Consider the following 24,309-nt stretch of genomic DNA (forward strand, 5'->3'; position numbering starts at 1 on the left):
ATGATCTGAAAGAACCTGTGATCTGAGAATAGGAGGTGCATAAGCTTAGTGTGTTATAGGAACAGGGCCACTGTAGTTGGAGCTCAGCAAGCCAGTGAAGAAGAGATGAGAGATGAATGAGGTCAGAGAATTGGGGTGGGCTAGCCCTGGGTTGATCTTTACATAGACCATGTTGAGTTTAGATTTTTTCCTTTTTTTTTTTTTTAAGTTTATTTATTTATTTATTTATTTATTTATTTTTTTTTAAATTTTTTTTTTAATGTTTATCCATTTTTGAGAGACAGAGCACAGGCAGGGGTGGGGCGGAGAGAGAGGAGGACGCAGAATCTGAAGCCATCTCCAGGCTCCGAGCTGTCAGCACAGAGCCTGATGTGGGGCTCGAACTCACGAGCTGGGAGATCATGACCTGAGCCAAAGTCAGACGCTCAACCGACTGAGCCACCCAGGCGCCCCTATTTATTTATTTTGAGAGAGAGAGAGCAAGCTGGTTATCGGGGAAGGGTCAGAGAGAGAGGGAAAGAGAGAGAATCCCAAGCACTGGCAGTGCAGAGTCCGACCCAGGGCTCGAACTCACAAACCGTGAAATCATGACCTGAGCCAAAACCCAAAGTCAGACGTTTAACTAACTGAGCCACACAGGTACCCCTAGGTTTTTTTTTTTCTACATGTGGTGGGAACCCACTGGAGAAATACTTCAGTGACCTTCATTCTGGATGAAGGAGTTAATTGACAGCCCGGTTGTAACTTTATTCTTTAACAGTTTTTGACTGTGAGTAAACATATGCAGAATTTTTTCTAAATGATTTTAGCTTCATAAAGAACAGCAGGGAAAATAGCTTTCCAGATGTTTCTTAGTTGAAATTTAGCTACCTAAAACTAAAATAAAATACCATACTATGAAACTTTAAATTTGTAATACAATTATAACAATGGCAGGCATTCTTATAACAATTTTAATTAATTCATGTTAGTATTATAAAATTAGATTTTCAACTGTTCATAATTATAGGCAAAAAATATACAGATAACATGATGTAGTTAGTTGTTTGATGACTGACTTTCTAAATAATTCGGTATATAACTTTTACCCCCCTACTTCACTAGCAAAAACAGTCGATTATTTTTGTTTGGCTAACTAATATTAACACAAAATAATTATGACCTCAAATTACTTCAGATTAAACAGTGTGGAGTATAGTCCTCCAAAGTTTTATGTGAATGACATTTTTGAAGATAAACTACCTCTTCAAAGTACCACTATTTGTTATTAAAAAAAAGTGAGCTATAGTTTTTATAAAGTGAATAGTAACCTTCAATATCTCTAATATTTCCCTTTATAATTGTCATGTATTTTTTGATATTTAAAATGCACTTTTCTGTAATATTTAAGATATACATTTTTAGTACAGTAAAACTTTAGATTTTGAGTAACTTGTTCTGCGAGTGTTCTGCAAGATGAACAAATATTTCTGATAAATTTTAACTTGATAAACAAGCGATGTCTTGCAATAGGAGTAGTACGGGACGCCGAACATCACGTGATCACAACTGAGCCAATGTTTCTTCTCTCTCTTTCTCTCCCTCTCTCTCTCTGTGTCCCTCCCTTGCTTGCTCTCTCTCTCTCTCTCTCTTTCACTGCAGAATTGTGGGTGATTGTCTGCCATGTTCAGATGCTTCAGTCTCAGGCCATGGTGTTTGGTAGAAATCAGTGATTTTTCAGAATGTTGGAAGGTGCCCACAACTGGCACTAGTGTATTTTTTTGTCATTTCAAAGCACCTATGGACAGTCCTTTGCTTTCCCATACAAGAGTAAGCTTGGGAATACTTTGCTTCATTCTAGGTCAGGCTGCCTGCAGATATAGAACCTGTCCTCTGCTGCCTTATTGCTAGTTACATTAAATACAGTGTATGACCAGGGTTTATTAATACTGCACCGTAGTCAACATCCATGTGAGTGTATATAAGGGCCCCTATGCAGAAAAAGATTCCACTGAGCCAATAGAGAGCAGTGATTCCATTAGTGATAGCAGTGAAAGTTGTCCTACACAGTAGCCCTCCTCTCTCGTCTCCCTTGCACCAGCCACAAAGATTTTCAAGGGTAAGTGCAGGTTAATCTGTTTATTATTTTTTTTATGTTTTATGTTTTCTTTATTGTTTTATATTACAGTATCATCGTCATTTTTATATGAATAGTTTTGGGTTATGGAACGAATCATCTGAATTTCCATTATTTCTTATGGGAAATTTGCTTTGGTATACAAGTGCTTTGGATTACAAGCGCGTTTCCAGAATGAATTATGCTCCAAACCAAGGTTTTACTGTATTGAAAATGTATTGAAAATATATTTCAAATAAGCTAACTATATAAAAAAAACCTCAGATATGCCATAATTTGGAAGGTATTTTTAAATTACTCTAATTTTGTGTTAATAATTGACTTATAGTGTGTATCTGAATGTTTATTTCTTCGCCCCTTTAATCACTATCCACTTACTCTGACTATATTCAGTATTGTATATATAGTTGTTAAAAGGTGCTCACTTTTTTCCCAAAATGATTTAAAGTGGCTTAACAAAGGACACATGTGTGTATGTATTAGAGATAGTAAAATAGAAAAAGGAAGCCAAGAACAAGAAAAGTTGAGTTGGGAGTTAAAATTGTTGTCTGTTATGTGCTACGCACTATTTCTGAGAGATATATATGCAATGCTGATTAAAATAGCTATGGCTCAGCTCTAATGGAGCTTTTATTCTAGTTTGTGTTGGTAAGGTGGGTAGAAAGATTTACAATAAGCATGTAAGAAAATACCTTCACCTTTTACTTCATTATAGGGAGGTGACAAAAAGATGACTTGGGACAGGATAAAATCCGGACAATTAGAAAACATTCTTTAGTATCCTTGATATGATTCATTTAAAATAGAATAAAGTGGGTGTGCCTGGGTGGCTCAGTCGGTTGAGTGTCCCACTTTGGCTCAGGTCATGATCTCGCAGTTTGTGGGTTCAAGCCCCGCGTGGGGCTTTGTGCTGACAGCCTAGAGCCTGGAGCCTGCTTTGGATTCTTTGTCTCCTTCTCTCTGTGCTCCTCCACTCACGCTCTGTCTCTCTCTCTCTCTCTCACAAATAAGTAAGCACTAAAAATTTAAAAAAATAAAATAGAATAAAGCTAATTTGTTTTGGTTCCCAAGTTAGCATATGCTAATTTGCATTATTTTGGGGATTATAAATTTGGCCAAAGAACAGAACCAAAAAATTTCTCTAATCCAGTAATTTATAATGGTCTATAGTTTTCTACTTAGCCATAATTAGCGATAATAAGAAAACTTAGAGGGACATTGTGGTAGATTGATTATAGGGTTAAACTTGATAAATAATGTAAGACAAGGGATGCCTGGGCATCTCAGCCAGTTGAGTGTTGGACGCTGGCTCAGGTCATGATCTTGCGGTTCGTGCTTTTGAGTCCCTGCTTCAGGCTCTATGCTGACAGCTCAGAGCCTGGAGTCTGCTTCAGATTCTGTGTCTCCCTCTCTCTCTGCCCCTCCCCCACTTGCACTCTGTCTCTCTCTCTCTCTCTCAAAAATTAAAAAAAAATTTTTTTTAGGGGCGCCTGGGTGGCTCAGTTGATTGACTGTCTGACTTCGGCTCAGGTCATGATATCACAGTTCATGAGTTCGAGCCCTGTGTCAGGCTCTGTGCTGACAGCTCAGAGCCTGGAGCCTGCTTCAGATTCTGTGTCTCCCTCTCTCTGCCCCTCTCCTGCTCATGCTCTGTCTCTCTCTTTCTGAAAACTGAACATTAAAAAATAATTAAAAATGTAAGAAAAAAGTTAAATTCATGAATTAGGGATAAAACAAGCAAATAATATAGTGATTTCAGAATAAATATTAAACCTCAGAATCTTTTGGATTCTTATCTATACTTGAAGGCCAAAGTTTCAATGTTTTCATGAACAAACTGCCCGATTTGAGTAATGTTATATATAATCTTGCAGTGGATACCATTTAGATACATGAATTAAAAAATAGGTTTTCTTTATAAATCTCAATTCTATGTTAAACATATACCATTCTAAATCTAAATTTAATGATTATCTTAATTTTAGGTGATAATTAGTAAGAAACAGTATATTCATTTTAAAAGGATTAGTGAATTGTTTCCTCTTTCTTTTTCGTTCTCTAATAGTGTGCTTTAAATAAACTTCCAGGGCAAGCTCATGTTTTATTTCATAATCTGGATGAGTTGAGAATGTTCCAGGAACTCTGCCTTCATGAATTTTTACTTAATTTTTGGAAGTGGAGATGCTATTCTATGTCCTATCCAAGCATTTAAACTCATTCATAATATCATTCTATAATAAAATAATCCTCCCATATCTTTTACAGGAGAAAGGTGGGGTTTATGTCCTCTTCATTCCAGATCATTATGGTTTTTATCCTCCTCTAAAAGTTGCTGCTGGGTTAAAGATTAAGTTTTAAGTTGAAGTTTTACATTACTATAACTTTCTGTAGTCCTCCTCATCATTATCAAGTGATCTTTATGAAGTCTTGCCATCATACTGGAGACTAATACCACTGTAATAATCATGTTAGCCGTGAAGTAGTTTCTGTTATTTTTTTCCTTTTTACAGATGAGTCTGAGACTTTAAGAAGTTAAATAACTTTAACATAGTAGGTCTGAGACTACTCTCCTTAGAAAGATCTGTTTGCAAGGTTGGCTCATAGCTGACATCTGGGAACTTGACTCTCAGAGCGTTTCCAGTAACTGATAAGGATGATTCACTGTGCCTAGACTGTTTGTGCAAACAATATGGTTTATGTTGAACATCTGCTTTCCTCCTAGGCGTCTAGAATTTGAGTATACCTGAGGTAGAGGGTGCCCATGTGAGCAACCCTCAATAAAACTTTGGGTGCTGAGTCTCTGATGGGCTTCTCTGGACAGAAACATTGCGTATGTACATTGGTGTATTTAGTATATCCATGAATACAACTATATGCTGAGATATGTGAGACTCCTGATATACCTCTGCAAGAGTAAAAGAAATTCTCTGCAGAATCTAAAGATTTGTGTTTTAACCTCTGGGGATGAAGTGTATTTACCTTTGCTTGGTGATTAGAGTCCTAGGTACAATGGAAGAGATGATATTTAGTCCTTCAAATAAAAATAAGCATGCATTTGTTCATAACATCCATGCATTATGCATCCTATAGGCCCATATGTACCCATGTTCCAGGCCCTGAGGAGGGAGCTGTAAACCTTACTTAGCATAATTAGGTAACCTTGTAAATAGTTTAGGCCTCAAAGTGAGAGTAGGTGTACTTTTTCCCCTAGTTGCATCTGCAGGCAGCTTATTGATTGATTTATAAAATTTTATTTTTAAATAACCTCTACACCCAGCATGGGGTTCAAATTTATAACCCTGAGATCAAGAGTCACATGCTCCACCTGCTGAGCCAGCCAGGTGCCCTTGCAGGGGCCTTATTATTTAGCATTACGAAAATGTTTATACTTTGGTTCCAGGTTCTTTTACTTGAAATATGGGTAAACTTGAATCAGCATATAAGGCTTATATCTGAGAATCTTTGTTTGCTGATAATTCAGAATTCCAGGCCAACATTTCTTTCTAAAAACAAACTCAACCCTGAAGAGAGCAAAGTAGAAAAAATTTCTAATGCTGTCACTTTCTCCCTAAGGCCTATAGAATTTATATGAGAGGATTTATGAGTTAAAGAATTCATCTTCCTGCCCTCCCCCCCGCCCCCACTTTTTTGGAAAAGAGAAAAAAAAAATCTATCTACTTATGTAGACAAGATATGTGTAACATCCACTTAACGTGTTTTAAGCCTTTTAATTAGCCCATGTTATAAGCCAATTAAGAAAGTAGATAGAAAAATCTCCCAGGGTGGGGTGGGAAAGATGCTCTGTGATTCTTTCATAGTTTTAGTAAAACAAAACCAAAAATACTTGTATAATCATAAGGCAGAAAAACTTAAGATTCTGGAGCCCTACTACTTAGGTTGATATTGTGACTCACTTGCCTCTTGCTTGACCTTGGATAAGTTATTTGAATTTCCTCATGTCTCAAGTCTTCCCCAATATAAAATGGGACTGATAATACCTGTTTTGTAGGATTGTATCGATTAAATCAATTGATAATATAATGAATTTAAAATAATGCCTGGCATGATGTAAGTGCTGTATGAATGTTACCTGTAATTATCCCATTATTGTTTGGAAAATGAAGGAAAAAATACCCTAAACTAAGCTAGTTGTTGACTTTCGTCCAGGATAAATTCACTTTAATGGATTCATATCCTATCAAATCAGAATATTAAAAAGATTCTTGTATAAGGCAGTTTTATTTCCTTTTTAAATCATGAAAGTGCAGAAGTTGGCTAAGGTTTTAGAATTATTTGCACTAAGTTAGGATCGCAGTTGCTAGGCTGGCAATTTGTCCCTCCTTAAAAAAGGAAAATTCCTTTTTTGCTTTCTGGAATAGAACCTAACTAGATTTTAGGCTTTCTTTGCACAAAGCCCGACGCGGGGCTCGAACTCACGAACCGTGAGATCATGACCTTAGCCGAAGTTGGAGGCTTAACTGACTGAGCCACGCAGGTGCCCCTGAAACAAGTCTTTTAAGACTTTTATGTATCTCTTTTTGATATACAAGGGGCTATTGTGACCAGACTTGAGACTTTTCAAACATCTGAGCAAAGTCAGGACATAAGCCATGACTTTGATTGTTACTTTTTCCCTAACTAAACGTCCTAGTACCTGTCCTTTTTTCTGGTTCTTACTTGATTTGGAAATTGGCTAAACACATTTATTCCCACAATTTACTATTTCTTACAAATAGTTCATGAAGTAAATCTGGGAATGAATAGTCATATAAGTTTAAGGTTATTGATAAATAATCAGATCTTTGTTGCTTATCTTCAGCCTCAAGATAGGTTGGGTTGTAAAAGGTGCTTCCTTCGTATACTTATTCTGACCCTTATTATTGCTGCCCTAGAATTTGAGCATTATGCAAAATGGTAGCAGATTAGGAGGATAATAATATTAAAGGAGTGTAGCTAGGCAGCAATATCATTTTTATTTCCAGTGGTGACTGTAGGCAGCTAAGTCAGGTTGATTTTGTCTTGTCTCTTTACTCACCAATTCTTTAAATAACTGTGAAGTTTGATTATTCAGAGTATGTTTATTTTTTTTATTAAGATATCTGTATTCAGAGTGGTTTTAGATGATACTTCTCTGTTAGAGTTTAATCATCATAAAATAGGTTGAACAAGTTAACATTAATTAGGTTATGTCCAGGAATCTGGCCATTGTAATTATTTTGTTGAAGAAACCAACAAAACATGCTTGTAAGAAAAGCATCAAAATATCTTATATGGAATTTAGATGAAGTCACAGATTATCGAAATTCACTCCTTATCTATATATCATTCATATATAGTTCACATGAGAATCTATAAGATTAAGAACATGTGTCTTAATTGGATAACAATGTCAGGGCCATGAGTAAATGAGGATGTTAAGATACTGTTATCCATGGTGTGGGACTCTTGAAATGCAAAACTGCTTTTATGGTTGGCAAGTTATTTCACTGGGTTTTTCAATTAGCGTCTTCCGTGTGTTTTTTCTTCTGTAAAATGAGCACTAAGATCTCTTCCAGATTAAAAGGGCTTTTCTGCAATTTCTTTTATCCTATAAATTTCTAACATCCAATTTTAAATATCTGGATCTATCACCTTGCCCTAAAGTAGGTCCCATGACATGAACTGTTGCTGCCAAAATTATTTCTGGTTCTGACTTACGGGCCCGAATATTTCTAAACTGTATACTCCTTAGACTTAGTTCCCTCCAAATGATCTCATTCCCATTTTCACAAGGGAATCTTTTTAAAAGATTCATTAGTTTATTTTTTATCCCTTTATTTTTAAGAGTTTGTTTGTTTTTGAGTAATCTCTATACCCAACATGGTGCTCAAACTCGCAACCCCAAGGCCAAGAGTTGCATGCTCTTCCAACTGAGCCACGCAGGTGCCTCTACTTTTTATCCCTTTAAAATGTTGTACTAAGAAAAAAAAATGCTGTACTATTTTTTTGTTTTGTTTTTTAAAGTTAATTTCTTTATTTTAAGAGAGAGAGCAAGCCAAGGAGGGGCAGAGAGAGAGGGTAAGAGAGAATTGCAAGCAGGTTCCCCACTTTCAGAGCAGAGTCTGACACGGGGTTCAGACTCAGGAACTGTGAGATCATAACCTGAGCCAAAACCAAGAGTTGGATACTCAACTGACTGAGCCACCCAGGCGCCCCCTAATTTTTGTTTTAACAAATTATAAAAATGAACATCCCCGTTTTGCGTGAGGAACAATTAGGTTTTAGGAATTATCATCTATTCTGCTACTGCTTTATTCTTACGTGAAGCTTTAGCAATGTGATTCAGTTCTGACAGATTCTACAAAGACATAATAATAAATTGACATTCAATGTTCATAGTGTGCCAGACACTATATGTAAAGAATGAAAATATGGGCACCTGGGTTGCTCAGTGGGTTAAGCCTCTGACTCTTAATTTCAGCTCAGGTCATGATCTCAGGGTTTGTGAGTTTGAGCCCTGCACTGTGCTTGGGATTCTCTCTCTTCTCTCTCTCTGCCCCTCTTCCCGCTCACATGTATGCTCATGCACACTCACTCTCCTTCTCTCTCAAAGTAAATAAATAAACTGGGGCGCCTGGGTGGCTCAGTCGGTTGAGCGTCCGACTTCAGCTCAGGTCGCGATCTCACGCACCGTGAGTTTGAGTCCCGCGTGGGGCTCTGGGCTGATGGCTCAGCGCCTGGAGCCTGCTTCCAGTTCTGTGTCTCCCTCTCTCTCTGCCCCTCCCCCGTTCATGCTCTGTCACTCTCTGTCTCAAAAATAAATAAACGTTAAAAAAAAAAAAAGTAAATAAATAAACATTAAAAAAAAAAAGCAATTAGATCAGAAGCAATTAACATAACCTGTTAAAATGAAAAAAAAGAGAATTTGCCAGAGGATTAGTAAATATTTTTTCAAATTGCATGACATATTTAAAGGGAACCAGTTGAGTTTTTCACACTTTGGATGGGAAACTAATAAAATTAATATGGTTTTAAACCCCCTTCCTTGGACCCCAGTTATATAAAATCATATGAATCATAGTCCTTGATTCACGACATACTTAAATAATTAGCCCAAGCATAACTTTTTGTTTATGAAACACACAAGAATCCATAATTCAACATGAAAACTGGAACCTTAACAAGAATTCACATCACATTTACTCATGTGTATATTAATGTAGATTGTATAAAAATCTTTAATAGAATTTTTAAAGTTTATTTATTTTGAGAGAGAATGAGAGTGAGAGTGTGAGTGGGGGAGGGGCAGAGAGAGAGGGAAAGAGAGAATCCCAAGCAGGATCCATGCTGTCAGCCCAGAGCTTGACAGGGGCTTGATCTCCTGAACCATGAGATCATGTCCTGAGCCAAAACCCCGAGTGGGATGCTCAACCAACTGAGCCACCCAGGCGCCCCTAAAGGCCATCTTTATATCTGTTTTTGTAAATTGTATATTTATGTGTTTTCTTTATTTTTTCTTTGTTTTTTTGGTCCTTTATTCCTCTATTTTAAGCATTCTTTGTATATTAGTTATACTAGCCTGTTGTAATATAGTATCCTATTTCTAATATTATAGTTGTAGTGTTCCTTGTTTTTGTACTTTATATGAAGTCATACACTTAAACAATTTTTTGATGAGAGTGTGATTTGTACTCTAAGGAACTAAATTATAGTTTGAGCAGAGATTTCCTGAGTGATACTTAAATTTTTATCATTTTTCACAGTTTCTTTTCAATCCTGAGACTAGCATTTATTATTCAAAGTTCTTTCTCTTCTTATTGCTGTGCCAATATCTATCTGGCTTAAAGTATCAGAGCAAATGGTGGTTCCTTTCTGAAGTCTCTCCAGAACTCTCCAAGGTCGACTTGGATTTTTTTTTTTTTTTTTTTATGTTTCCACTATACTTTGTAGTTTCTTTAATGGCATTTACATGATTGTAATTGTTTCTGTATTATTGAAAGAACTGGTGTAGTAAGAGATAAGAAAGAGGTTACTGAGTTGTGGGGAAAAAGTTGTCCTTGAGGGATAGGTGGAATTTGAATAACCAAAGAAGAGGACCTTCCTGGTAAGAGAAGAGTACTAGCAGAGGGATAGGGATGGGGATGAGCATGGTATGTGAACAGTGAAGATACTTGTTTCATTGGAACGTGTTTGTTTATTCTTGTATTCATCACATCTTTACTGTGTATCTACTGTATGAAAGGCCCTGGTTAGGTGATATAAACCACAGATTTTTAAAACTTGTTACTTCGGGGGAAAGTAGTTCCAAGTAAGACTAGGAAGGTAAAGAGGAGCAGGGTTTTAGAGGGCACTGAGACAAAGGCATAGGTGTTGGGCTTGATACAGATGATAGGAGGTGGCAAGTGAAGGATCTACTGGAAGCTGTTATTTCCCTGATGTTTTTGTGAAGGAGGCACATGGTGTGGACGGGGAAGGAGAGTCCTAGAAAATGATATTGAGCCTATCATGATTTCATGCGTATGTGGAATTTAAGAAACAAAACAGATAAACATAGGGGAAGAGGAGGAAACATAAGGTAAAAAGAGAGAGGGAGGTAGACCGTAAGAGAATCTTAAATACAGAGAACAAACTGGGGGTTGCTGGAGGGGTGTTGGGTGGGGGGATGGGCTAAATGAGTGATGGGCATTAAGGAAGGCACTTGTTGGGATGAGCACTGGGTGTTATATGTAAGTGATGAATCACTAAATTTACTCCTGGAACCATTATTACACTATATGTTAACTAACTTGGATTTAAATAATATTTAAAAATTAAAAAAAAAATGATATTGAGCCTGAGGGGATGAGGGTACTTACAACTTGAGACCTGTACGACAGCTAGGAATTGGCCAGATGGGCAAGCAAAAGGAAGGATGTTCACAGAAAGAGAGAAAAGAATATAGAGAACTATAAACAATTGTGGTTTAAGGTTAGATAAAGGGAGAAATGGAAGATGAGACTGGACAAGTGAGTGTGGATTAGATTTGTGATTTTCATACCTGAGCATATCAGAATGAACATTTCATAACTTCTGAGAAATAGACCTATACCCCTTGCTTGTTCCTATTAAATTAGGATGTTTCCAAAGAAGCTGAGAGTTTCTCCCGTGATGAGAAACTATTGAAGAATTTTGAGAGGGGCTTAACATTATTCCATCTTGGATCATCCTGATATTGCAGTAGATGGAGTTGAAGGGTGGGAAAATTAGAGATGAGGAGGCAAATTCTGAGGCCATTAAAACAATACAGAGAAATGATAATAAGACCTCAGCTGTGGCAGAGGATATGAGATTATAGAAATGGGGTGAAGAGTGAGAAACTATGATAGTGTCGATGGAACTCTGTTTTTCAGGAACTCTGAACTTCAGGCACTCTTCATGTTAGATTGTTTGTGTGGGCGTTAGGGTAGCTTACTTAGCTAAGCATAGTTTCCTCTGTCAGGAAAACGTGTTTAGTTTGGGACATGTACTTCTCCTGCTGCACTTTTCCCTATCCCATTTAATGGCTATTCCTGTGTACTCTGACTGCTATCTTTGGATTCATTCTTGATTCTTTATCTCACATCCACATCCAAATTGCTATTAAATCTTGTCCATTTACCTTTAGAATATATCCAACAGTTGGCCACTTTTCACTCTCTCCAGAACCTACCACTTTGGTCCTAACCACTATCATTTCTCACCTAAGTATTATAGTAGCTTCCTAACTGATCTCCCTGTTTCTGCCCTTGTCCCCTTGTCTGTTCTCAACCCAGCTTCTTTTTTTTTTTTTAATTTTCTTTTTTCTTTTTTAAAATTTACATCCAAATTAGTTAGCATATCGTGCAAGAATGATTTCAGGAGTAGATTTCTTAGTGCCCCTTACCCATTTATCCCATCCCTCCTCCCACAACCCCTCCCGTAACCCTCAGTTTGTTCTCCATATTTATGAGTCTCTTCTGTTTTGTCCCCCTCCCTGTTTTTATATTATTTTTGTTTCCCTTCCCTTATGTTCATCTGTTTTGCCTCTTAAAGTCCTCATATGAACAAAGTCATATGATTTTTGTCTTTCTCTGACTAATTTCACTTAGCATAATATCCTCCAGTTCCATCCATGTAGTTGCAAATGGCAATCAACCCAGCTTCTTAATGATTCTTGTAATAATCAAGTCATCTCTCTGTATAAAACTCTCCTTCTCCCTGGAGTAAAAGTCACAGTCCTCAAAGAGGGCCTACATAGCCCCCTCCCCTTAACTCTCTATCATCTTCTGTTCTTTCTTCCTCTTGCTCATTTCACTCCAGCCATATTGGCCTCCTTGAACTAGTGAGGCATACTCCGCCCTGAAGATACTGCATTTCCCTTTCCTTCAACTACAGGACTCTTCCCCCAGTCATTGTCACAGCTTACTTCCTACTTTCAGGTCTTTATTCATGTCAGTTTTCTAGTGAATTCTTTTTTGACCACCTAACTTGGAATTATAGTTCTCTTCCCTGCTGAATATTCTTTCTCTTTGGTTCATTTGTCTCCTTAGCCTTTATCACTATCTATGTGCATGCTAAACATATTTTGTTTATTTTCATCTTTTCCTGCTGGAATTTAAGACCCATAAGAATGAGGACTTTTCCTTTATTCACCGCTACACCTCTAACCCTGAAAACTGATAATATAATAGGTGCTCAGTATTTACTGAACGACTGGATCAATTAATGGAGTGCCTGGGATATCCTGGAACAGATGCTTACTGTTTATTTACACCCTACTTAATTTCACAAAGAAGTAGAGGCAAGGAAGTGTCTAGTAGACAAACTGGAGCCCATAAAATAGTTTAGATTGGAAGAGAGATTTTCGTGAAGTCATAGCAGTATATGAGGTAGTAAGAAAGAGTATAAAGAATCAGAAGAAAATTAGGGATGAGATCCTGAAAACACCTCCACGTAAGGGCTGACCAGAGAAGTAACACTGTTGTTTGACTTCACAAAGCAGGAACCCTGCTCCAGGCCCTGTGCTTTAGAGGTCCAAATCTAGCCTTTGTCCAGCTATAACCCTTCTGGTAGAATGAGGATTTGGTGGGCAGGGGTGGGGGAGGGGGAACGCGCAAGGGAACTAGTCCATCTGGTACCCATTTCTAGATTAAGCTCTGAGTATTTGAACCCCAGAATTCCCTGCCCATGTGGCCCTTCAGAAGCTTCTTTCCTGATTCTCTCCTCTCTTGACTGAACACATGTATGGGGTTCTTTAGGCCCAAGGGATGACCAAGCTGCAGCTGTTTGCAGGCATGTGGCCAGAATTTGGACATGTGGGATGGGATGTCTACATGTGTGTGTATGTATATATGTATGTGTACATATATACATATATATATACATACACATACATATATACATATATATATGTACACATACATATATATGTATATATATGTATATATATATATATGTATATGTATATATGTGTATATATATATATGAATGAGTGATTCCCATGCTCCTGTAGAACTTCAGGGAGAATTCCAAATCAGAATTCCAAATCAACCTTTTAGGTTGTTATAGAAGTATTTATGTAAATATAGGAGGATAGAATAATAATTTACCAGCTTGTTAGCTTGATTTATAACTTTAAAATATTTAGGCATGTGGACTATAGGCTTCCATTTGTACTCTTGCTCCGAGCCCCTTGAAAATTAGGGGTGGGCCTACAGAAGGGAATTGAAAAAGAGTAGCTAGAGAGGGAGAAGATAAATTCCAGATGGAGTTTCAAGGATGGAATGATCAATAGTATCAAATACTTCAGAGACATTAAGTCCTATGAAAACAGAAATGTATCCATTGGATTTGAATGACAATTAGAGTTTAGAGTAAAACTTTCAGTTGGTGGTGATGGATGCCAAACCTCCATAAAAGGAGGAATACCTGAGGAATTAGGAAGTAGAGACAGAAGATAGATGTTTTTTTCTAGAACCGTCTCTGAGAAAAGAAGGAACTAGAATAGTAGGTGGAGGGGTATGCAGAGTCATGGAGGAGGACTTTTCTATGTTTAAGATGAAAGAGTCTTACAGATGTTTAGATATTGAGGGAAAGGACCCAAAGTTAAGTAAGAGAAGGTTAAGGAAAAGGAGGGAATAATCGATGGAGCAAGGCCTAACATCTAGTGCATAGGTCCAGAGATTAGCCTTTGAAGGGAAGAGGGCTATTTGAGAAGGCTTGGGTTGTTTGGAAGTGTATGCAAGCTAAATTTGGAGGGTGAGAGAACAGGAAAGTGACTTATTAGGCAATATGATATATCATTAGTGTTGTTTTACAGTAGTTTTCTGGGTTAGTCTTTTTAAACTTGATTTTAAACTCCTGGGCATCAAGGGTTATACCTGCAGCCATGTGTTAAAATCCTATTGGTTTATTGAAATATAGCCCATAATATGAGGCATAGGCCACACATGTTGGATCTGTCATTATTCAGTAATTTGACACTTTAGTGGTGAATTAAAATTTTAAGTTTGATAAACACTTTTGATTCTCAATAGCCTAGAAATAACTTCTTTATTATGTCCATTATATAATGTGTGTTATCAGGATTTGCAGATGGTTTGTTGTAATAAGTACATATTGTCTGAATCATACCTGTTTTGAGCAAAATATTTTTAAATAGAATTATATTAATACTGTCTTCTTTCCCCCCAAATAGTAGTTCCAAAGAACTGCTGGTTTGTATTTTAGCTCTTGCCAAGTTGTGAAAATAGTGAAGGATGCTTAGACTACTTAACATTCAAATTGTAAGTAAACTTTATTTCTGCCAATATTACCTATATGTTAAGAAAAAAGAAATTGAAAATAGTTGTTACCTTATAATAATGAGCTTTAGTGTGATGTATACTGTGGATTTTTACTAATTTTTGTTAAGATACATATATGTCCTATCCCATTTTCTGTTGATAAGATCAAAAAGAATACTCATAGTCCTGAATGAATCTTAGGAGGTAGGGTGAAATTTTTTTCCAGGTATTTCTTTTATTGTATAAATTTATAGAAATTCTTTATTATTTTATTTCCATATCTGTATGGTAGCAGTAGTCAAAATTAATGTAGGACATAATATTAATGGAATGATTTATTAGAAATATATGTTCATTTCTCTTTAAATATGCTTAATTTCTCTGAATTATTTAATTGTTATGTGAAAAAATTCTTTAAGAAGTAAATCTTACAAGGTGCCTGGGTGGTTCAGTTGGTTAAGCATCAGACTCTTGATCTCAGCTCAGGTCTTGATTTTAGGGTCTTGAGTTTGAGCCCTGCGTTGGGCTTCACCTGGGCATGGAGTCTACTTAAAAAAAAAAAAAAAAAAAAAAAAAAAGCTTTAATTTAACATACATAAAATCAAGTAAAATATAAGCTTTTAGAAATAATCTAAAGCATAAATCTGGATGATGTATATATTGACAGTCATCTCTACTAGGGGAAAAAAAGCTTGGATTATGTGTCCTTGAAACCATTTGCTATATTGAATATTTAACCAGTAGCAAAAAAAAATATTGATGAAAGAATGATAGAATGATAAAGTAATACTAAAGGCATTATAAGTGATTTACTACTTTATTTTTAAACTATTTGAAAGTATAAACAACTCAAATTAATCTGTTTTTAGTCCTAGTATTCAAAATGTGAACACAGAATAAGATTGCTACGATAAGCAAAAGACAAGTCTAATTATATTATTTAGGTAAATAAACCAAATGAGCCAAAGAAGAAGAATGAAATATTTGCAAACCAGTAAATCTTTTAATTTGTTAAACAGGAATATAATTTTACTTTATTTTGTATATTTTGTTACCAACGCATAAAAGGTTTTAAAAATGTCTACTAAAATATTTCAGGAATAAAAGTACATCTTCATAAAAGGAGAAAGTTATAACATTTTCTCTCTTAAAATAAGAAACAAATATCATAAGGTCATCCATGTGCAATAGCTTGGTTGTAATAGATTGCTTATGAGCTTGACATTTCTGAGAAGTAGAATGCTCATTACTGCCCTCTTTTGACACAGGGCTGTATAAGCCAAGTTCCTTTTTCTTAGTTTACAAAAATGTCAAAGATTAGATTGTAAAATAGGTTGTGCTTTATATCCTTCCTGTGTATTTTTAATAATTTTTCAAATTCTTCCTCTTTTTAGGCTCTCTGGTTAATCATCTTTAGAAGACTGGATTTCTGGATATCTACTTCACTCCATGTTTATTGACTTTTAAAACATGATAATGCAAATCTATAACATTGGCAATCATCCATGAACCTTTACATTATATTGGTTAATAGCGTTTGAAGCTTCCTCAGGGAATAAACAATGACATCAGCAGTGGTTGACAGTGGAGGTTCTGTTTTGGAGCTTTCCAGCAATGGAGTAGAAAATCAAGAGGTTAGGCATCCAATGTATATTACATTTCTGTTTTGTTCATAGAAATCAATACGTGAAATAATTTTGAAATTAATGGGAAACAGGTATTTGAGGGTATAAATGTACAATGCATGAAACTGTACATGTATGTGTCATGTGCCCTTATATAATTTAGGTAATAGAAGGTTGAGATAATTACTGCCAGGCTCACCTCAGTTGTTGGAACATGCATATATTGGAATGAACTGTGAGGAAGAAATTGAAAGGAAGAACACAAAGTATTAGAGATAGCTTTTAATTCCTGATAAAATCCATTGTTTTGGATTACAGAATTTATAGATATATAATGTACCTAAATACATAAATTAAATTCATCTTAAATTAGAATTTTGTATTTCCTTTAGTTGTCATCTTTGCTTCCTTTGTTATTCTATCATTTCTAATTCAGCAGGGGGATCTATTATATTTTAATCCTATATGTATACTTAAGAATTTGGATGATTTGTAAATCAGAAAAGAAAGGTTTTGAAATTTTATACATATAGAACTCTGTAGCATATTTGGTTATTTTCTTGTTATGATAACATTAAAGAATAGGAGATAGGAGTAGAAAAATTACAGTACCAGAAACATATGGACTTCCATGGCCTGGCTTCTGGTCCCGCCATTCAGTAAAGACTGAATACTGAAAAGGATCTAAATTATAATTTGTCACAATATTTGGTCAGAGATGAGGTGGACAAATGGAGAGTTGACTGTCTTTAAAAAATCTGTTTTCTCTGTATTCTATGAAAGATATTGCTGTTACTGGTCCTTAGTAGCAGCATAGTGGTGTAGTGATGGGACCAAGAAACAAGTTAGGATATCAGGCTGTGTGTTCTAGAGTCTGCCTCTTTTTCTTGCTTGTTTGTGTCTGTTTAGTCTTCCAAGGTAGCTATGGTTAAATTCAGTGGGAAGGGGATAAAATGAAGGTACTGCTTTTCCTTTGTTCTCAGTGGACTTGGTAACCAGAATGTTCCTGTTATATTTGAATCTAAAACTGGTTCAAAGCCCATTAAGAGAAGCCCCAGCTACAGAACAATCGATGTCTACTTCTTCCTTGAAGATTCACTTTCTGTATGATCACTTCTAGGTGTGATTCACCAAAGAGTTCAGGGACTCGGGGGACTTCTATCCCCTCCACATCACCCAGGCCAACTATTGCTTCTTTTTACAATGCTTTCCCTTTGTTGTATAGTCTTCCTTTGTTATGTTTAACCCTAAGAAGGGAGCCACCAAGAACAATAGGCAGAATATATTTACCTTGTGTTGGTTTGGTATCATTATTATTTGGGAAAAAGAATACAACAGTTTGTTTCTGGAAGACTCTTTATTTTTCTTCTTTTATGTGGAACCCAGGCGTTCATGGCCTGGAGAACTGATTATTATGGAAGAAAGAATCTGATAAGTGAAATCATTTTGCCAAGGCATTACTAATGATTTATGTGGTAGCGTTATGGGTAGTCACAGGCATTTTAGGTAATATGGCACCAGAAAGGGGGAAATTATTCTTGGGGAACTTTTTCTTCAAATTATGCTATGTAGAAACCCACTTACTTTCATTCATTTGTTCCTTCAGCAAATATTAATTGACCACTTACTGCCAATTGTCAAGTACGTTTCTAGGCACTGGGAATAAATTATGTCAGAATGGCTATAAAGAATAAGTCAGGGCTGGATTTTAGTAAACAAAGAGATGTGCTTTGTACTTGGATAGGAGAATGGAAAGAGTCAATATTGTGGAGGATGTCAGTTTCTTCCAGTTAATCTATATATTCCACCTCTATAAAATGTTAGGGCAAGTTTGGGGGGAAATTGATTATATGACCTAAAGATTGTATGGAAGAGTATACATTCAGGAATAGCCAGAGCAGTTTTCTGAAACAGAAATGTAGAACAGGTAAGTCTCATAGAAATGAGAATTAATGCAGGAAAAAATTAAAAGAGGATTTAAATAGAGTTTAAAAAAAATTGTTTTTTGATGTTTATTTATTTTTGAAGGAGAGAGAGAGCGTGAGCATGGGAGGGGAGCAGAGAGAGGGAGACACAGAATCCGAAGCAGGCTCCAGGCTCTGAGCTGTCAGCACAGAGCCCGACGCGGGGCTCAAATCCATAAACCATGGGATCATGACCTGAGCCGAAGTTGGAGGCTTAACCGACTCAGCCACCCAGGAGCCCCTAAATAGAGTTTTTAAAACACAGCAAATACGGTTTTAGAGAGCATCTTCTTTCAGACAAACAAAGTTAGGAGTTCTTCTACTTCAGATTGTGATGGGATAACTGAGACCAGATTTTTAAAAAAAATTTTTTTAAGTTTATTTATTTTTGAGAGAGAGAGAGAGAGACAGAGCATGAGAAGGGGAGAGACAGAGAGAGAGAGAGAGAGAGAGAGAGAGAGGGAGACACAGAATCTGAAGCAGGTTCCAGGCTGAGCTGTCATCACAGACCCTGATGTGGGGCTTGCACCCATGAAGCATAAGATCATGACCTGAGCTGAAGTCGGATGCTCAACAGACTGAGCTAGTCAGGTGTGCCTATACATCTCAATACTTTTTAAAGGATTGAAATCATACAGAGAAAGCTGTGTGACAAAAGCAGAAATATGTTAGAAATTAACAACAAAAAACACTTTCAGAATCCTCAAACATTTGGATATTAAACAGCTCATTTTATATAACTCATGGATTAAAAAGAAATCACAAGAGAAATTAGAGAATATCCTAACTGAATGAAAATGAAAATACAATATATCAAAATTTGAAGGATGCAGCTAAAACAGTGCTTAAAGGTAAATTTATAGTTTCAAATACTTATGTTAGAAAAGTCTAAAATCATTTGAGCTTTCAATAAACTAGAATATGAAGATCAAATTAAATCCAAAGTAGAAGGAAGGAAGTAAAAAAAATAAGTCAGTGAAGTAAAAAGTAGACAAATAGAAATTATCTGCTAGCTGGTCCTTTGAAAAGATTAAGAAAATTGATAAATCTCTCAGTAGACTGCACAAGAAAAAAAACCACAGAAGGCAAAAATTACTAATATAAGGAATGAAAGGGTTGAACAACTTTATGCCAATAAGTTGGCAACTCAGATGAAGTGGACAAAATCCTTGAAAGTCATTCTAAGAGGAATAGAAAATCTGAATAGCACTGTATCTTAAAATAAATTGAATTCCTAGTCAAAATCTTTTCCACAAAGAAACCTCCAGGGCTAAGTGGCATTATTGATGATCTAACAAACATTGAGGAAAGAAATAATACTAATTTTACATAACTCTTTCAGAAAATAGACAAGGTAGCATGTCCTAACTCATTTTGAGGCCAGCATTATCTTGATACCAAGACCAGACAGAGATATGTAGGAAAAGAAATCCTCAAACAATATCCTTCACGGGCATAGGTAAAAACATTCTTGATTAAATACTAGCAATTAAATCCAGTAATGTATAAAAGGGATCATATGACCCAAATAAGGTTTATCCCAGGAAGGTAGGTTTAATCAATCAATGTAATTCATCACAGTAACAAAATAAAAAGAAAAAAAATCATTTGATCCTATCAATGACTACAGAAAACCCATTTGCCAAAATTCAACACCTATTTATTATACAAGTTCCCTAAATTAGGAATAAGGGCATCTTCTTCAACCTAATAAGTACATCTGTGAAAAACTCACAGGCAACATCATGTTTAAAGGTGACAAAGGGAATGTTTTCCTTTCAAGGTTGGTAGTAAAGCAAAGATGTCTGCTCTAACCACTTCTGTTCAACATTGCACTGGAAACATTGCTACAGGGTAAGAAAAATAAAAAGACGTATGGATTGGAAAAGAGGTCGTAAAACTATTTCTAAATGATACAATCATGTTTATAGAAATTCCCAAGAAATCTACACAACTGTTAGAACTAACAAATTTAGAACAAGTGACTATGTAAAAATTAGTTGTATTTATATATCTTAGCAAAATAGGAAATTTAGCAAAATAGGAAATTTAAAAAGCAGTACTGTTGAGCAGCATCAAAATGACACAGGGGTATGTTTAATGAAGTAAATAAAAGATGTATATGCAAACACAGCATCTTATGAGAAATTAAAGACCTGAATAAATGAAGAGTTATACCATGTTTATGGATTAGAGAATTTATGTTAAAACAGAGTTGGAGGGCCTACGCACCTGATTTAAAGACTTACCGTGAAGTTCCAGTAATTAAGACAGTGTGGAATTGATATGCCAACAGACATGTAGATCAGTGGAACATAATATAGATCCATCTGAGGCTAATTAATTTTCTTTTTTAACGTTTATTTTGAGAGAGAAAGCACTCGTGCATGCACACAAGTGCGGGGGGGGGGGGGGCGGGGAGAAGAGAGAATCCCAAGCAGGCTCCATGCTGTCAGCACGGAGCCCAACGCAGAGCTCAATCTCATGACTGTGAGATCATGACCTGAGCCAAAATCAAGAGTTGGACACTTAACCAATTGAGCCACCCAGGCACCCCAAGGCTGATTAATTTTCAGTAATGGTGGTAATGTAATTCGGTGGAGAAAGGATAGTCTTTTAAACAAATAATGGTGGAATAACTGGATATCATATGCAAATGAACTCAGTCCTTTCTCACATCATACATAATGAATAACTCAAAATTGATCATAGAAAATTTTTCAATCTTAAAATAGGCCATGGTTTCTTAGATTGAACACAAAAGCATGACAACACTTTAAAAGAAAAAAAATGATGAATTGAAGTTCATTTAAATTAAAAACTGTTCTTGAAAAAAAATTCCATTAAGAAAATGAAAAGATGAAGCAAAGATTGGAAAAAAACCTTTACAATACATATACTGACAAAGAATTTATATCCAGAATATATAAAATAATAAATTGGAGATAATCCATTAAAATAGGAAAAAGATTTGAACAGATAATAAAATGAATGGCCAATAAGTGCATATAAAAATGCCCAACGGGGCACCTGGGTGGCTCAGTCGGTTAGCGTCTGACTCTTGGTTTTGGCTCGGGTCACGATCTCCGGGTTGGTGAGTTTGAGCCCTGCATGGGGTTCTGTGCTGATGATGTGAAGCCTGCTTGGGATTTTCTCTCTCTCTGCCCACCAAATAAATCAGTGAACTTTAAAAAATGCCCACTATTACTCACCATCAGGGAAACACAAAACCACAGAGAGATACTACTACATACTTACGCAGAATGGCAAATAAGAGGGATACCATGTGTTGGAAAGGATGCAGAGCAGTGGAACTCTCATACACTTATAGTGGGAATGTAAAATAATATAATTTGATAGTCCTTTTAAGATGAAGTGCACAGTTACTGGGTGTTCTGGTAAATTGACTCCTAGGCAAACATGGAATAGAATAGAACAGAAGGGGGAGGAAGAGCAGGGACAGTAACAGGAATATTATAGCCTAGTTTATGAGTTTATGATAATTTGTGACAGCAGCTCCAAGAAATTAATATACCACCTTTGCAGCCTTATTTCCTACATTACCTCACATAGCTCTTAATTGCTTTGCCCCTCATTCCCAAATGTGAGAGTCTCCATGAGTTTTGTTCATGTTCATTTTGTACCTGAAATTGCCTTCCACATCTGTCCAAATCCTTTTCATCCATTCAGGGCCCAGTTCTAGGAAGTCTTCTGTAGTTCCTCAGTCTGAATCAATTCAATACCTAACAGGGTTGAGGGTTATATTTCAAAGAGTCTTAAAAATCATTGTTTAGTATGTTCAGTTTTCCTTTTAGACAAATGGGGAGTCATGAAAGCTTTTTGTACAAAGAAGTAATACAGATAATTCTGATTGTAGTGTGAAGACATGCCCTCCTCACTCACTGAGTATTTACTCCTTTCTAAACACTGTACTAAGTAACTCCGTTACTCATTGAGTATTTACTTCATTCTAAACACTGTACTAAGTACTTTGTGGATATTTAATTTTCAAGGGAATTTGAGAGATATAAACATTTATAATCTCTCTTTTTTTGTTAAATATGAAGACACGTGTAGAGAAGAACACAGGGTGAGGGCACAGGGAAAGATGTTAATAATTTGTTCCATTTAAACACGTTAAGCTCAGAGTATTAGCTGATTATTCCTGTAGTGATGTTAAATTGGTAGTTTAAAAGTTGGTTCTGGAGTTCAGAAGGTGCTCGGAGAAGAAGGCAAATATTTAGTAATCATCAGCATAGAGGTGCTGTTTTTAACCATAACAATGGGTGGCATTGCCAGGGAAGGTAATATAGAGTAAAAAGGAAATGCTGAGAACAGAACCTTAGTAGGTTGGCTATATTTCTGACACTGGAGATGGAGGAAGAGTCAAAGGATATACTTAAAAGTAGATTGGTAGAAAGAGAAAAAAAAGATTGAAGAAGCAATTTTTTAAATGAGGGAACTGTGTGTAAGTATATGAGTCTGCAGAAGGATAAAGGAGGAAGAAAACTGAAATAGAGTTTAATCCTTACTGACATTTAAGAGAATAGTTTCATTGGAGTGGTAGAATCCAGATTACAAGGTATATGTAGATAATGAGTCAAAGAGTTAGACTATCTTTTGAGAATGTATACAGGTATAAGATGCAAAGATCTGGAGTTCACTTGAAAGAAGAGTTGAATTTTTTAAATAAAGATTTTGGCTTTTTTATAGTTAATAAGAAGGAGCCGTTGAAATATTAAAACTCAGCTAAGGTATACAAGAGAGAAGAGTGGGTCGAGAATCCTAATTGGTGGGGGGAAGAGACTATAGATGGGGGAATTGGCCTTGTCCAGAATTCTACATCTAAAGTATTTCATAGTTTAGAAAATTTGAATTATTTCCTACTGGTAAGATGGAGGTGGAGAGTTCACAGTATAAAATAATTTCAGGTTAATGTTACTATTAAAGATACTATTAGATTTCAGAGGAATGAAAGAAGTTATCAGTCCTTTGGGTTCTGTATAAATAAGGTATTTACTGCTTGGGTCAGTACCAGCTCAAATGCCACTTACGATGTTGCTTTCTTAATTTATGAGTGGGGACCTCATCAGTCTTTACCTATCGCATGCTTCTCATTAACATCTATTTTATAGCTAGGTGATGTTGCCTGTAGGTTGTGGTTATAAAGCTGAGCAAGAAGAATGGAGATTCAACTGTTAGTATATCTAATTTGTGGGGAAGGATTTTTTTTTTTCTTCACGCATGCAGAGAGGGAGGAAGAGAGGATCCCAAGCAGGGCTCCATGTGCAGTTGGAGCCGGCCAGGGTGCTCAATCCCATAACTGTGAGATCATGACCCCAGCCGAAATCAAAAGTCAGCCACCCAACTGACAGCCACCCACGTGGCCCAAGGATATTTTTTTTTAACGTTAAAAATGTTTTGCCTTATACAGAGTAGGAAATTCAGTGTTACTGTTCAGCATGTGCTTGCTTGTTTTCCTTTTCTTTTTCTTTTTTTTAATTTTAATTTTTTTTTTTTTTTAATTTAGAGAGAGTGTGTGTGTGTGAGCAGGGGAAAGGGGCAGAGGGAGAGAGAATGTTAAGTAGTCTCCACTCTCAGCCCGATGAAGGGATCCATCCCACGACCCTGGGATCACGACCTGAGCTGAAATCAAGAATCAGAGGCTCAACTGACTGAGCCACCCAGACACCCTTATGCTTTCTTATTTTTAATTTATCATGCCTTTGTTTTGTAATTTATTTAAAGGGCTTTTTTTGTGCAGTATTTGATACAATATGAAGACTGCGTTTATATATATGTGTGTACATATGTGTGTATATATATATATATATACACATATA

The 24,309-nt window shown here is 36.1% G+C and overlaps 1 protein-coding gene across 10 annotated transcripts in view; it reads left to right on the top strand.

The window, feature by feature from the left end:
• The window catches only part of ELF2 (E74 like ETS transcription factor 2), a 94,912-nt gene that overhangs the window by 14,471 nt on the left and 56,132 nt on the right, over positions 1-24,309 (top strand). For 9 of the 10 annotated variants that reach the window (XM_042983876.1, XM_042983881.1, XM_042983885.1 and 6 more), the window contains exons 2-3: positions 14,790-14,877; positions 16,272-16,511. In XM_042983876.1, the coding sequence (XP_042839810.1) occupies positions 16,440-16,511 (72 nt within the window). In that variant the 5' untranslated portion in view covers positions 14,790-14,877; positions 16,272-16,439. Of the gene's footprint in view, positions 1-1,834; positions 2,099-14,789; positions 14,878-16,271; positions 16,512-24,309 lie in introns of those variants that run through there. The other variant, XM_042983877.1, reaches the window with a different exon arrangement.

Source organism: Panthera tigris, chromosome B1 (genome assembly GCF_018350195.1).
Source record: "Panthera tigris isolate Pti1 chromosome B1, P.tigris_Pti1_mat1.1, whole genome shotgun sequence".
Lineage (NCBI taxonomy): Eukaryota > Metazoa > Chordata > Mammalia > Carnivora > Felidae > Panthera > Panthera tigris.